General features: G+C 41.4%; 1 protein-coding gene across 3 annotated transcripts in view; it reads right to left on the bottom strand.

Annotated features, from left to right (window-relative positions):
* Nucleotides 1–503: 503 nt before the first annotated feature.
* col21a1 (collagen, type XXI, alpha 1) overlaps nt 504–14,428 on the bottom strand; it is a 36,606-nt gene continuing 22,681 nt past the window's right edge. For all 3 annotated transcript variants that reach the window (XM_058059153.1, XM_058059154.1, XM_058059155.1), the window contains 17 exons: nt 11,398–11,451; nt 11,281–11,334; nt 11,152–11,205; nt 10,741–10,794; nt 7,524–7,568; nt 7,391–7,444; nt 7,264–7,317; nt 5,906–5,959; nt 5,691–5,762; nt 5,467–5,502; nt 4,084–4,128; nt 3,624–3,656; nt 3,398–3,544; nt 3,265–3,319; nt 1,896–2,087; nt 1,743–1,820; nt 504–1,676 (listed from right to left, as the gene is read on the bottom strand). In XM_058059153.1, the coding sequence (XP_057915136.1) occupies nt 1,489–1,676; nt 1,743–1,820; nt 1,896–2,087; nt 3,265–3,319; nt 3,398–3,544; nt 3,624–3,656; nt 4,084–4,128; nt 5,467–5,502; nt 5,691–5,762; nt 5,906–5,959; nt 7,264–7,317; nt 7,391–7,444; nt 7,524–7,568; nt 10,741–10,794; nt 11,152–11,205; nt 11,281–11,334; nt 11,398–11,451 (1,269 nt within the window). In that variant the 3' untranslated portion in view covers nt 504–1,488. The remainder of the gene's footprint in view (nt 1,677–1,742; nt 1,821–1,895; nt 2,088–3,264; nt 3,320–3,397; nt 3,545–3,623; nt 3,657–4,083; nt 4,129–5,466; nt 5,503–5,690; nt 5,763–5,905; nt 5,960–7,263; nt 7,318–7,390; nt 7,445–7,523; nt 7,569–10,740; nt 10,795–11,151; nt 11,206–11,280; nt 11,335–11,397; nt 11,452–14,428) is intronic.

The following is a 14,428-nucleotide window of genomic DNA, read 5'->3' as shown; positions in this document are numbered from 1 at the left end:
TAATATGCTAATAATACAGAATAGTAATACAAAAATATCCTTGCTGACTGTATTGTTTTAAATAATGGCCCATAGTTGGGAATTTGATATCCTTATACATTATCGTTGTCGTTACACATCAAATCGTTTACCACAAAAAAATGTTCCCTTACTTATTATACATAAAAATGTATTTCCATCTGTGATTACATGTGATTAACTGTGAGTTAACTATGGCTCAAATGTGATTAATCACGATGAAATAATTTCATCAATTAATTATTATTAATGTGTGTACAATATTAATGTCTTAAGGGCCGATTAATAAAAAAACAAAAGGGGGCCATAAATAGCCCCCGGACCCCACATTGGACACCCCTGCAATAAATAGTGGATGATGGAGTCTTGGAAAAAAGAATTGTTTAATTTGGATAAGATTGAAAATAAGGTTTACACAAATATAAATTGCAATGCTAAAAATCAACAAACTCACAATTATAAATAATAAAAAATACTTGCTACAGTAATGAAGGGCTTGAGGGGTATAAGAAGACATAATTTCATAATAATAATATGATTGACCCTAATAATAATTCATCCTTTAAGTAGAACATTGGTAATCGCCAACCATGGTGATTGCATAGAAAAGTTCATGGAAAAATAATTTTTTTAAAAATTCATCCACAATCCATATGTGAGACATGAATACACGTCTTCCTCTTTTGGGTGTGTTATAAAGATATAAAAAGAGGTCAAAAGAGCAGATACACATAAAGGGACACACTTATAAAGACTGCTATTAAAACACCCCCAAAAACCGCCAACTAGGTTTTATATACGTAAATGCATAAGGCCATTTATAATTTGTATATGCACGTCACATGATATGCAAATGGGACGCTGTTGGCACTTTTTGGAGCTTTTTTTCAGAAGGCTTTAATGGCGAAATGTGTTTCCCATTGGGTGCATTCTTAGCTCTATTTTTATCTGTTTGTGTGTCTTTATAATACACAGAAAAAGGACGTGCATGTCTCGTGTAAGGATTGTGGATTGTGGATGATGGGCAAAATTCCAAAGAAGCTTTAGTCGGAATGAATGCTTTCGGAGCCAAACGATGCAGGTTCATCAGCAACAGGAACCTTTACAGTGGTTTTGTAAACAAATGTCACAAATCGTGGAAGGTCATCAGTGTTTCTCAAAGGGTTTCTAACTTTAAACGATGACGGTGTGACTTTCTGAATACACTTAGGGTATAATTTAAAAACAGTTGGCTACAGACAGTTTGAGGACCACTGATCTTCAACCCCGGGCCCATCATACAGAAATCTGTCACTAGGGGGCAATATGAGATCAGCCACTAAACACCTAACATGTTTATCATGAACATGATCAGATCTTCTTAATAGTTACAAATCAACAAAGTGTGATGGAGAGGTCCATTAGTTATGGTCAAAGTTGAGATGTTCCTGAGAATGGCTCGGCTTGTTTCACACCATCTCCACACTGGTGTTAATAGTTTGGTCCTTTACTGTATTGGACCCGCCTCATCATGCTACCGTAACATAAGGATGGATCACACACCCCAGGCTGTCCAGGAATACCGGGATTACCACTTTTACCCTCCACCCCGTTTTGACCAGGCAGCCCGGGCTTCCCCGGACTACCCGCTTTGCCATAGCCATGAGGACCGGCAGGACCTGTTAAGGTAAAAATTGGGGTAGCATTATGTGTGGAAACTGGTGTGAGGAAGTTGATGGACCTACCTGGAGGTCCAGGTGGTCCTTGATCACCGTGTGTGGTTCGTCCTGGGCTTCCACTTTCACCCTTCAGACCAGGTTCACCTACAAGCACAATTATCCTTATTAACATGCTTTATACGCAAAAAAAACAAAAAAGCAATAGAATGTTGCTTTTACCTTTAAGCCCGTTAATGCCAGGTCGCCCTGGACGACCTGGGTAGCCTGGCTGTCCCCTGGACCCCGCCATGCCAGGAAGTCCCCTGATGCCTGGAGGTCCTGAATCACCCGGAACTCCAGGTAATCCAGGATGGGCGTGGCAGGCGGCACAGCTGCTCGATTGGTGGCTCAACAGCATGGAGGGCAGTTCAGCTATGACAATAAATAAATATAAATGGAAATATAGAAAGTTGTTTACAAAAATCTATGGATTTATTTGTCTAAGTTAACTCTTCCATTTGTCAAAACATGCACTGCTGCGGGCCGAGTGGTTCGCGTGCAGGCCACACAGCTGGGAGACCCGGGTTCGATTCCACGTTCGGGCATCTCTGTGTGGAGTTTGCATGTTCTCGCCATTGAACATGCTAAACAGCTGATGAAACCTGCTGTTTCCTCTCTTGGAAGGACAGCAGTGACAAGCACTTTCGAGCACGCCCTTGCAAGCGCATCTCGTATGGCATGTCTGATTAGCGAAAATAATAATGTCACACGGTGGACGAGTGGTTAGCATGTTAGACCTGGGTTCGAATCTCTGTTTGGGTATCTCTGTGTGCATGCGTGGGTTTTCTCCGGGTATTCCGGTTTCCTCCCACATTCCAAAAACATGCTAGGTTAATTGGCCACTCCAAATTGTCCATAGGTATGAATGTGAGTGTGAATGGTTGTTTGTCTATATGTGCCCCCCCGTGACCCTCATGAAGATAAGCGGTATAGAAAATGGATGGATAGATGCACTGTTGTTAGATTTGCTGGACTGACATGATGGTTTTTCACATTACTAGAGCTTTCCAGACATGAACTAACACCCCTATAGTCACGTTTACACTCATATTACCCAATATAGTACACGTAATAATAGAAAATATCCTATTTACCAAGCTCTATGTAACACATGAATAAATAAAAACAAAAACTTGTGAATATGTTAAGGTGGCGTTAACAGGAAGTGACGTTGGGGTTCAGACTTGAGTGGGTTACGGCTGCAACAGCAGTTTGTGTTAGGGATTATTGTGCCTGTTCTGAGATCAGTCAAACCTGCAATAAAAGCTTGTTGTTCCAGCAATCAAGTCTGGTAGTTGTGTGTCTCAACCAAACATTACAGTAACATGACCGCCACCTAGTGACCAGTGTAGAATACTACATATCATCCCAACATCTTTGAATACATATCCTTATATTTGTATTTTACTTATTTTAGCCATTTTTATTGAAAATTAATTTAGGCAACAAATGTGCATTTTTTTTTACTTCAACCATGAAACAGCATCATTTTCTAATATATTTTTCCAACTACGATGATGCAGTAAAACAGTAAAATAGTAAAACTCACACTGGAGAATCTCTCTGCAGACTTGACGAATGTGCAAGTCAGAAACTGAGCTGGCCTGTAAAACCAAAAATCACAAACATGAACATAAATATCGTCCACGAGGCTCAGTAGGTGGACGTGTGAGCAACATTACAGATCTTCCTGCAGGTCCAGCTTGGCCAGGAGGCCCTGCATCTCCCCGAGGCCCTCGAAGTCCCGGGTGGCCTGTCTGACCCGGCTGTCCAGGCCGCCCCATTTGCCCTTCTTGACCTCTTTCGCCTGGATCCCCTGTTGTCCCTTTCTAGCAAAAAACACAAGGTCAATGATAGCAGTGAATGTCAAATTGGGTGGAGGTTTCCCAAAAGATTAGGTACACATACCTCCCCCTTAAGGCCCTGCAAACCTGGTAACCCCTGTCCAAAAAAAAAAAAGGATTTAAAAGTTTAAAAGAACAATTCACCATCTCATCAGTACTAAATTTGGCTGTGACAAGATTTTAGATCTTTCTGGCAAAACTGCAAATAACAAATGAAAAAAACTACTGTATTTATTTTAAAGGAAGGCAATGAGAAGCTCAGTGAAGTAATACTGAAATGAAGTACAATACAGTACTACCGTGCCAGGCTTAACCACTTTTAGTCTAGTGACCCCTTCTGGCAATATAAAAAATTGCAGCTATATACCAAAGAATGCCACTTTTCATTAATAATGTAGACCAGAATGCTTCACATGGTAGGATCATCAAAATACATACACACACAACTATTATATACTTTACATATAGTCATAAGTCATCGTATAGTAAATAGTGAAGGAAGTAATTAAAAAAGGACAACTTACGTGGTTGCCTGGTCTGCCGTCATCTCCTTTTTCACCTTTTATTCCCTTACATCACAACATGAAACACAGGGACATTCTAAAACTCTTTAAAAATAAACACATAATTGAATATTGAGTATCCTGAAAAGCGCCATATAAGTCAAAAACATTATTAAAATGAAGTACAATTTATTTTTCCCAAATAATTCCCAACGAACTAAATTTGAAACACTTATATGCTACAGTAAACCTCGGATATATCGGACTCGGCTATATCGGAAATTCGCTCACAACGGACAGATAAAAAAGAACCGATTTTTTCTGTAATGCATTTCCAATAAAAATTCATTGCATATATCGGATTTTTTATAACGGATTTCGCCTATTTCGGACAAAATCTCCAGTCCCGTTCCAATGCATTTCCATTAAATTTCCCTCGCATATATCGGATATATCGCCGAATCGTGACAGGCCGCTATACGACGTCATTTGCAGCATTTGTAGCATTGCCTGCGCGTCCAGGTACATTGGAAACATAGTCAAGGAAGTGCCTTTTTATAACGGATAAAATCCCATTTACGCATATACCGGATATAAATCCGATATATGCGTAAAACGGACATTTTCCGGTATACACATATAACGGATTTCGCTTATATCTGACAAAACCAGTGGGAACAATTGATATATCCGATATATCCGAGGTTTACTGTATTTAACTACGTGAAAAAGTCATATAGCATTTCAGTATGTGGAATCAAACTATGGAATGGATTGAGTAAGGAAATCAAACAATGCACAACGATGAGCCAATTCAAGAAACAATACAAGCAGTTGATGTTTGCTAAATACAAGGATGAAGAGTCTTGAACCAGTCATGATGTGCTATATATATCACTATATTGACACGCACTATGGTACCCATTATGTGATGATGTACTATATATATCACTATATTGACAGTTGCTATGGTACCCATTATGTCATTGGATGGTCATATCACCTCGTACTTCGGAACGTGACAAAAATAAAATAAAATATATATTTTTTTAAACTTAAACTATATTAGAAAGGCAGGAAGTGAACAAATGTAACAGTTAGTGATTGTAAAAGTACCAGATGGAGGGGTAGGATTTAATAAGCTTTGCTTCTTCCTACTCCTTTTGGACATGTGGAACTGGGAACTGATTATTGGATGCACTCAATTGGAATCTGATGCATTACCAAATCCTTTTCTGTTGACAGGTGTCAAACCAATGCTTTAGTATCAGTAATACAAAACATAATTGCAATAATAATAATAATTTGACTGAAAAGTTGGTGATGTGTTCGCAAACCGATGAATCGCTGTGTTTGACATTACACAAGGCGATTCCCATTATAGATTTTTGTACACAGCCTTACCGTCTCTCCTCTTTCACCCGTGTGTCCCCGGTCCCCCTAACAGAAAAGACATGAAAGTACATTTACAAGACACGTGACATATTATAGGGCAAGACGTTTATATGATGTACCATACAATGGAATAACAGAAGGATGTTGTTGAACAGGGTGTACTGTATATTAGTCATAGTGGCCTTCATTAGCTGTAATGATCTTAGTAGTAATGGCCAGTGTTACAGAAGTACCTTGCTTCCCATTATGCCAGGCTGCCCTTGGTGTCCTGGCTGCCCCGCTTGTCCCGGCTCCCCTGGTCTGCCCTTTTAAAGACATTGCAAAGGCAATTTACAAAAAAAGGAACATTCATTTAGATTAGCGGTAATTGCTGTGGAAATGCATCAGTGCATAATGACATCACAAAGCACAATTATGTTCACGGTACATAATTGACATAACAGCATACCATAGAACCGGCTGTTCCTTGTTTGCCCGGACTTCCACTTTCACCTTTACTGCCCTGCAAAAAAAGGTACACGTAGCAAAACCGCATTGCACATACAGCTTGCACACCAGTCAGGGGAGGCAGGCGAGGAAGAGTGAATCACGAAAAAAAACACATATTGTTAATATTTGTCAATTGAACTGTATTTTCTTTCTTATCTTATGCTTTCTTAGTGCACAGGTCCTGCCTACCGTCTGAATGCACTCGGTGATTTGAACCATGAAGCTTAACGTATTTAATGTGTGACATCATCCATGCATCTTCTATGCCACCTAATCCTCACTAGGGTCGCAGGGGTATGCTGGAGCCTATCCCAGCTGACCGGGAGAGGGGCTGAGAGGGAGGACCCTGGACTGGTCACCAGCCAATCACAGGGCACATATACACAAACAACCATTCACACTCACATTCATACCTATGGACAATTTGGAGTGGCCAATTAACCTAGCATGTTTTTGGAATGTGGGAGGAAACCGGAGTACCCGGAGAAAACCCACGCATGCACACAGCGATACCCAAACAGAGATTCGAACCCAGGTCTAACATGCTAACCACTCGTCCACCGTGTGACATTATTCATTCATTCATTCATTTTCTACCGCTTTTCCTCACGAGGGTCGCTGGGGTGCTGGAGCCTATCCCAGCTGTCTTCGGGCGTAAGGCGGGGTACACCCTGGACTGGTCGCCAGCCAATCACAGGGCACATATAGACAAACAACCATTCACACTCACATTCATACCTATGGACAATTTGGAGTGGCCAATTAACCTAGCATGTTTTTGGAATGTGGGAGGAAACCGGAGTACCCGGAGAAAACCCACGCATGCACGGGGAGAACATGCAAACTCCACACAGAGATGCCCGAGGGTGGAATTGAACCCTGGTGGTGTGACATTATTATTTTCGCTAATCAGACATGTCATACGGGATGCGCTTGCATTGGCGTGCTCGAAAGTGCTTGTCACTGCTGTCCTTCCAAGAGAGGAACCAGCAGGTTTCCTCAGCTACATTTTATGCTATGCTGAATGAAATGAATGAATAATACATAATAGATAATAATAGATAGAGGATTATACACTATATCAAAGCTCGCCAGGAGGTGATCAGATTACAATTAAGTATCAGAACTTTTGTTAGAGACAGATAGGGCATACAGTATGTACTTTGTGTACAGATAAACAAAAGGAACATGTTTTTCAGTGGATAAAAAAAGACATGGGACTAAGCAGTATGAACCTTACCGTACATCACTGAGGCACACATACAGTTCATATTCCCTGTCAGGTTTAACTAGGCTGCAAATGAAAAAAATGGATACCTTTGGGCCGACTGGTCCATTTAAACCAGGCAGACCAGTTGGACCCATCTCCCCCTGTAGAAAATTAAAAACATCCATATTGGAGAACGGTTGAGAACTACTTTAGTGTTTTATTCATTGCACTCACAGGTGGGCCTTCTGATCCCTGGGGGCCTCTTGATCCAGGAAATCCAGCCTCGCCCTTCATAGAAAAGAACATTTGTCACACGTGATACTAAAGAAATAGCATTTATTCGACTAAGGCTAAGGCTGTAACTTACTTTCTGTCCCATGAGACCTGCTATCCCAGGTAAACCGGGCATACCCTAATACAGGGGGAAATACATGGGATTAGATTATTTAAGAATCACAGGTCCAAATATTATAAACGGGAATCTTAACCCCTGTTGAGTGCAAATCCAAAACAATAAATTGTCTAGTTATCCCGGCTGAATGTGTAAATAAATTACCTTCTTATTACGGATTCCAACTTTTACATTATTATACATACAGTAAACCTCAGATATATCGGACTCGGATATATCGGAAATTCGCTCACAACGGACAGATAAAAAAGAACCGATTTTTCTGTAATGCATTTCCAATTAAAATTCATTGCATATATCGGATTTTTTATAACGGATTTCGCCTATTTCGGACAAAATCTCCAGTCCCGTTCCAATGCATTTCCATTAAATTTCCCTGGCATATATCGGATGGCCGCATCGTTATGCTAATCTTGTTGATGTCACTGGCTATTGTCTTTCTCCTGGCTCCAGATTTAGGACAAATATAAAAGTGAGTGACGTCAATAATACTAGCACAGCAGTGAATGAGATCTTAACCTCACTATTGGAAATAACGTAGGCCTGACGGGCGTAACAGGGCCTAGCTTAATTAACAATTTGTTATGCTCAGAGTCCAATAAAGTTCAATTCTCATTACCTTACGTCTCTTTTCATTGCCCAGTCCAGGTACATTGGAAACATAGTCAAGGAAGTGCCTTTTTATAACGGATAAAATACGATTTACGCATATACCGGATATAAATCCGATATATGCGTAAAACGGACATTTTCCGGTATACGCATATAACGGATTTCGCTTATATCGGACAAAACCAGTGGGAACAATTGAATCCGATATATCCGAGGTTTACTGTCATTTTACATTAGCCATATTTTACTGAGTTTCCATCTTTATTGTTTTTGTTGCTACATTACTGAAAGCTCAATTCTCGGTCAAGTCCTGGACATTTTTCCTCATTACCATCACCCTTTAAAAAATTTTAACAAAAAAATAAAATAAATTATAAATTTATTTATTACTATCTTGGTGACTGTGTCACTGAAATCACCTCCCAACAAAAGCTAGTAATTGTAATAGTAATTATATTATGTAACAAAAGATTATGATAAATGAAAATGATATAATTAGATGGTATAATGTGCAGAATCTGACACTTCTTACAAGACGCAAATCAACTGCTATTTAGAATTCACATGGGAAAAAACAATCACAGCAATATAAATGCAATAAAAGAAACACACTGAACATTTTTGTGGTGAGCAACGTTGCCACGAACCCCAGAGAGAAGATTTTTTTGTTGTCGTTTTCTAGCCAGATAAAGCCTTCCAGATGCTGACATGGAAGCCCCTGACTGGGACTCTAAAATATATGGTATATTTGACATATTTAACAACACTGATCAGAATGGACTATCAGACAGACAAGTCAACAGACGTATGAATGTACGTACATTCATGATCATTCATGATCTATAGGTGGACAATTCATTCATTCATTCATTCATTCATTCATTTTCTACCGCTTTTCCTCACGAGGGTCGCGGGGGGTGCTGGAGCCTATCCCAGCTGTCTTCGGGCGTAAGGCGGGGTACACCCTCGACTGGTCGCCAGCCAATCACAGGGCACATATAGACAAACAACCATTCACACTCACATCCATACCTATGGACAATTTGGAGTCACCAATTAACCTAGCATGTTTTTGGAGTGTGGGAGGAAACCGGAGTACCCGGAGAAAACCCACGCATGCACGGGGAGAACATGCAAACTCCACACAGAGATGCCCGAGGGTGGAATTGAACCCTGGTCTCCTAGCTGTGAGGTCTGTGCGCTAACCCCTAGACCACCGTGCCACTAGGTGGACAATTCGATTGAGCAAATTGAGGATGTATTGCACTGAATCCGGCTCTGTGCATAGCGTCTTTGTTCTTGTGTGAGTTGGGGGGAGATGGCCTGTAGCCTTGTGGAGCAACTGAGTCATGTTTTATAGACCCATCCTAGACTTTGGACAAGACTTCCAATCATGAGCAGGGGGATTGTGGCCCAGTTGAAACACTTTCTTCCTAAAACAGATTTGCCAGAGCTTTCCCTCGATTAGTCATTTCATGGCTTTCGATTAGAGCCAAAGACCTTCTTTCTCTGCTTTACATAACAAGGTTATCCCGGGATACTTTACAGGGGAAATACCCCTCCAGTTAAACGTTGTCAGGGGTACTCTCTGTACTCATCGCTGCTGTCAAACGACAATCAAAAACCATCCCAGTAGCATTTACTGTTCTCAGCAGGGTTTTATGTCCTTGGAGATGCTTATTCAGAGAAGTATCACATTTTGTTGTCAAGAGGGCAAACACGTGCTTATGCATGCTTCATTTGCACATGGCGGAACACGGAATGAGACATATGTCTCCAGATAACAAAATATCTTTCCTCAAGAGCTTGTTTGAAAAAACATTGTTTACATGCCTCTGTCGGTGCTGCTGTTTCGATTAGTATATTTGTATATTTGAAGAAGATGGACTCATCCTGCCAGAAATTGGATTTACAAGAGTCCATAGTGACTATGCTGTTTCCCAGAGGGTCAGGATCCTAAATGGGTCAAGGTTGCAATCTCTTCACGAAGAGCTTTTTGAAGAAACATGCATGCTTGCATCATTTGTATTAGTACAGTATACGAGTGTGTCCAGGAACGTTGACGTTGATTGCATTCCAGATGATCAACCAGTCACCTACACAGGTACTTACTTCATTCAGTGCACGAAAAGCCGACAGCTGAGAGGAACATTGCCATTCTGAAGCACCCTCCCTACCAACCTGGTTATGTGTGATATTTTTTCCCCTTTCCTACGTATACTCAAGGGGGTCAACAAGAAGACCTGTTTTGAAGACGTGGATGACATTAAAATGGATGATGGAGCAGCAGAGGATCCCGAAAGAAACCTTCCAGGAGTGTATGAGGGCGTGTCACACAAGGTTGGGAAAGTGTTGGACTTATTTCTAAGGGGAAAACTTTGTAGTTTGGATTTGAAATATACCAGTCCTGGAACTTTTCTGACAGACATTGTTCTGTATATCCATGTTATGGTGATACAGGATGTATTTTAGTCTTGTTTGGGAAACCCTGTACTAAAGGCAAAGGCACTATTTTAGGAAGTACGGTAAACGAAAAGAATATCCTGCAGTTATGACTCACTGGATGGCCTGCCCTTCCATCAGCACCGGGGATACCGCTGACCCCAGTTTCTCCCTACAACAGAGCAAAAAAATGTTAATGAACAACAGCTGATGAACTAGACATATAAAGACATATAAAAAGTATTTGCACATAAGTAATAACTTTGACTTGGAAGGGTCTAAGACTATATAAACATAATATTAGCCTGTTTACATTCAATGAGTCACATACTTTAATTTTGGATGATTAACCCCACATGTATTGTGAAGTGTACTAACTGGGAGAAAACGTCTCGCCAGATCTTTGTGACTGCATTCCCACAGCTGCCAAACCTCAACGACTCAACTTTTGGGAACACCAAAGTCTTCTAGGAACATGCACACTTTGCCAAACTGCCTGTGATCTTTGCACCGTAGAATGAAATAGGACCTTTTGACCAAGGGGCCCGGGAGGTCCGTCCTTTCCATCTCTGCCAGCCTGGCCCTGTAAAGACAACAACCGGGTTTGACATACTAGTAGATGGTTGGGTTGTAATATTATTTTAATATCAATACATACAGTTGCTCCTCGATAACCCGAAGGCCCGGGAGGTCCCATACTCCCTTTCGCTCCCTGTAAATGACATCCAGTGTGAACAACTACATTCATTGACTGAATTAGTGTCAACTCTCTCACCATTTGGCCAGCTTCACCTGGCATCCCTGCTCGTCCTGGTAATCCAACTGGACCCTGAGAGGGAGGCACGATTTAGATTTAGGCTTGTTATGATGAGGAAATCAGGCGGCACGGTGGTCTAGGGGTTAGCGCGCAGACCTCACAGCTAGGAGACCAGGGTTCAATCCCACCCTTGGGCATCTCTGTGTGGAGTTTGCATGTTCTCCCCGTGCATGCGTGGGTTTTCTCCGGGTACTCCACATTCCAAAAACATGCTAGGTTAATTGGCCATAGGTATGAATGTGAGTGTGAATGGTTGTTTGTCTATGTGTGCCCTGTGATTGGCTGGCGACCAGTCCAGGGTGTACCCCGCCTTACGCCCGAAGACAGCTGGGATAGGCTCCAGCACCCCCGCGACCCTCGTGAGGAAAAAGCGGTAGAAAATGAATGAATGAATGAATGATGAGGAAATCATTGCTGAAATTCTGGGTCTGATCGGTGATTCCATAATTAGTGCGGGAAACCCAACCAGTGACAGCTTTAATTGTTGTTGCCAGTTGTACTGCCAGTGATGTGTCTTTATATGCCTATTCTTCCTCTTGTATGGGGTTACAAATGCAATAGACAGGGCTAATAGTATTGGAATTGAATCGACTCTTGGTGTTAACAGAGTGCACCTGTTTTCAAAATATTAATCATGCGATAAAGTTCACGTGCTACTGCATTTTCACATAGTGTCTGTTGATCAGTCTACCTGCCTTGCAGTGGCTTAAGTCTGTTGCCTTTGGACTTTCCGTATTTTCATAAACCAATATTCAATCTACACACAATCTCTGCCAGGAAACCAAACTTTCAAGCCTTGGGTGGCCGTACTATTGTAGAACTAGCAAAGGCACATGCTGCAGAAGTTCCTGCATGATTTGGCAACGGTAGTCGTCTATATATCATGGAAAATCCCCAGAAAGTCTGTCAACGCTCACCTCGTCGTGTCTTATTATGGGATTTGAAAAGATGACTTTTTATTGCTATTTTAAAGCCAATACAATATCAGTACAAGACTAAATAACATGAAATTGGACAGCAAGTGTAGCTGTTCTTGATCACAAGCAAGCCTGGCCCTACGTTGACCAAATATTTCAGCCACTCCTGTCATAAAATGCAAGTAAAACTACAATTTCACAGTTGTAGATGACTACACTGTATCCCGTGGGGCATCTTTTACATTTTATTACAAAGCCAGAGAGTTTCAAAGCTTTATCTAATGGCTAAAGAACAATTTCTTCAACCTTTCAACCCAGTCATTCATTCATTCATTTTCTACCGCTTTTTCCTCACGAGGGTCACGGGGGTGCTGGAGCCTATCCCAGCTGTCTTCGGGCGAGAGGCGGGGTACACCCTGGACTGGTCGCCAGCCAATCACAGGGCACATATAGACAAACAACCATTCACACTCACATTCATACCTATGGACAATTTGGAGTGGCCAATTAACCTAGCATGTTTTTGGAATGTGGGAGGAAACCGGAGTACCCGGAGAAAACCCACGCATGCACGGGGAGAACATGCAAACTCCACACAGAGATGGCCGAGGGCGGGGACCGAACCCTGGTCTCCTAGCTGTGAGGTCTGCGCACTAACCACCAGACCGCCGTGCCGCCACCTTTCAACCCATTACTAAAAAAAAGAAAGAATAATTCATATTCTTTTACTGAGATTTCATGGATACTGTTTAAAACCTCAGTGTGAATGTATAGCTTCACTAGCTATCAATAGGATCTGTTTGAAAAGAAAGTCTGGATACAAATCATAGCGAATGCCTACAGCTTCACTGCAACCGCTTTTTCGCTTTAACCGATGCTCTAATATCAACATGGTCAGATATGGCTGTCAGATATGTAGCTTCTTTTTAATGTGACTGAACAGACAAAGTGGCCAGTAATCCACCTGAGGCACCACCGACTCCACGCTGCCGGACAGGATGTCAACATCTTGATACTTTTAATTTCTTCTGCAGCCATCTGAGGCTCGTAAAGTGGGAGTGGATGTCAAAGCGATTAGCCTGTCAGGCTCCTGTCTTTGGGGGTGTGATATGTTTTGTTAACCCAGCGTTGGTTGCCTGTGATAAGAAATGTATATGTACCTCAAACTCTCAAGAAGTATAAGTACAGTAAGTTTCCGTGGGTATGCGCATATTAACTCTTTGGATGTGTTCTGCGGAAAGCGAGCTTAAGTTATCATCAGGGGTTAAGTTTAGTTCAATTTCCAGTCAATTTTCTCAATCGTCAATTCGCAACATAAGTCATAGCACTCTCCAGTTGGAGCAGGCCCTGGACCACGCATCCCACATGAGAATGCATTTTGGCGACAGAGGCTAGGAAAATCTCCCATCCACGTAACAAACCTTGAACAGAACCAAAACTCAGTAAGTCAGCAAATCGTACTCAATCTGAAAAGTGTGTTGTGGTCTCAGGGGATTTGCTTTTATATTGAAAACATGTGGCGACAAGAGAGATTGATGCAGCGGTCTTCAAACAGTCAATGTGTCTTGCAGAGATTTTCCTGTTAATTCACCACTTTATCTTTCGGAAATCGCATCCAGTTGACTTTGAACCGAATGTTAGTACTACAAAGAGGTACGAGATCAAAATCCTCTACATGTTTGCTTCTTGTATTTTGGTTAAAAGTCCTTTCTCTCCCGGAGCTACACAGGCGGATGTGTTTATCGTTTGGTTTCATCACAATCAAACATTCAATATTCCCTCCCATTGCGAGGCTGCATTGGACACAATGTACCACCTACATGTCAGGCCTTGATCATATGTGGATTATAATCATAACTGGATCTCTGTAAAACAACAGATTGTATATAATCTGGTGGTTTGGTGCACCAGTTGGTTTGCATGTATTCATCTCTGTAACACAACCATTCTTTTTAATATAATAATAGCATAATAACAACGTTTTATACTTGGGTCAGCACAATAATCTGTGATTGTTTAGATCCTTTATATTGTGGTTTTACTGTGTAACTTATCAGAAGTCAGTACAGAAG

This window comes from Doryrhamphus excisus, chromosome 20, assembly GCF_030265055.1.
Source record: "Doryrhamphus excisus isolate RoL2022-K1 chromosome 20, RoL_Dexc_1.0, whole genome shotgun sequence".
NCBI lineage: Eukaryota > Metazoa > Chordata > Actinopteri > Syngnathiformes > Syngnathidae > Doryrhamphus > Doryrhamphus excisus.
This window is presented reverse-complemented; position numbering and strand designations above follow the sequence as displayed.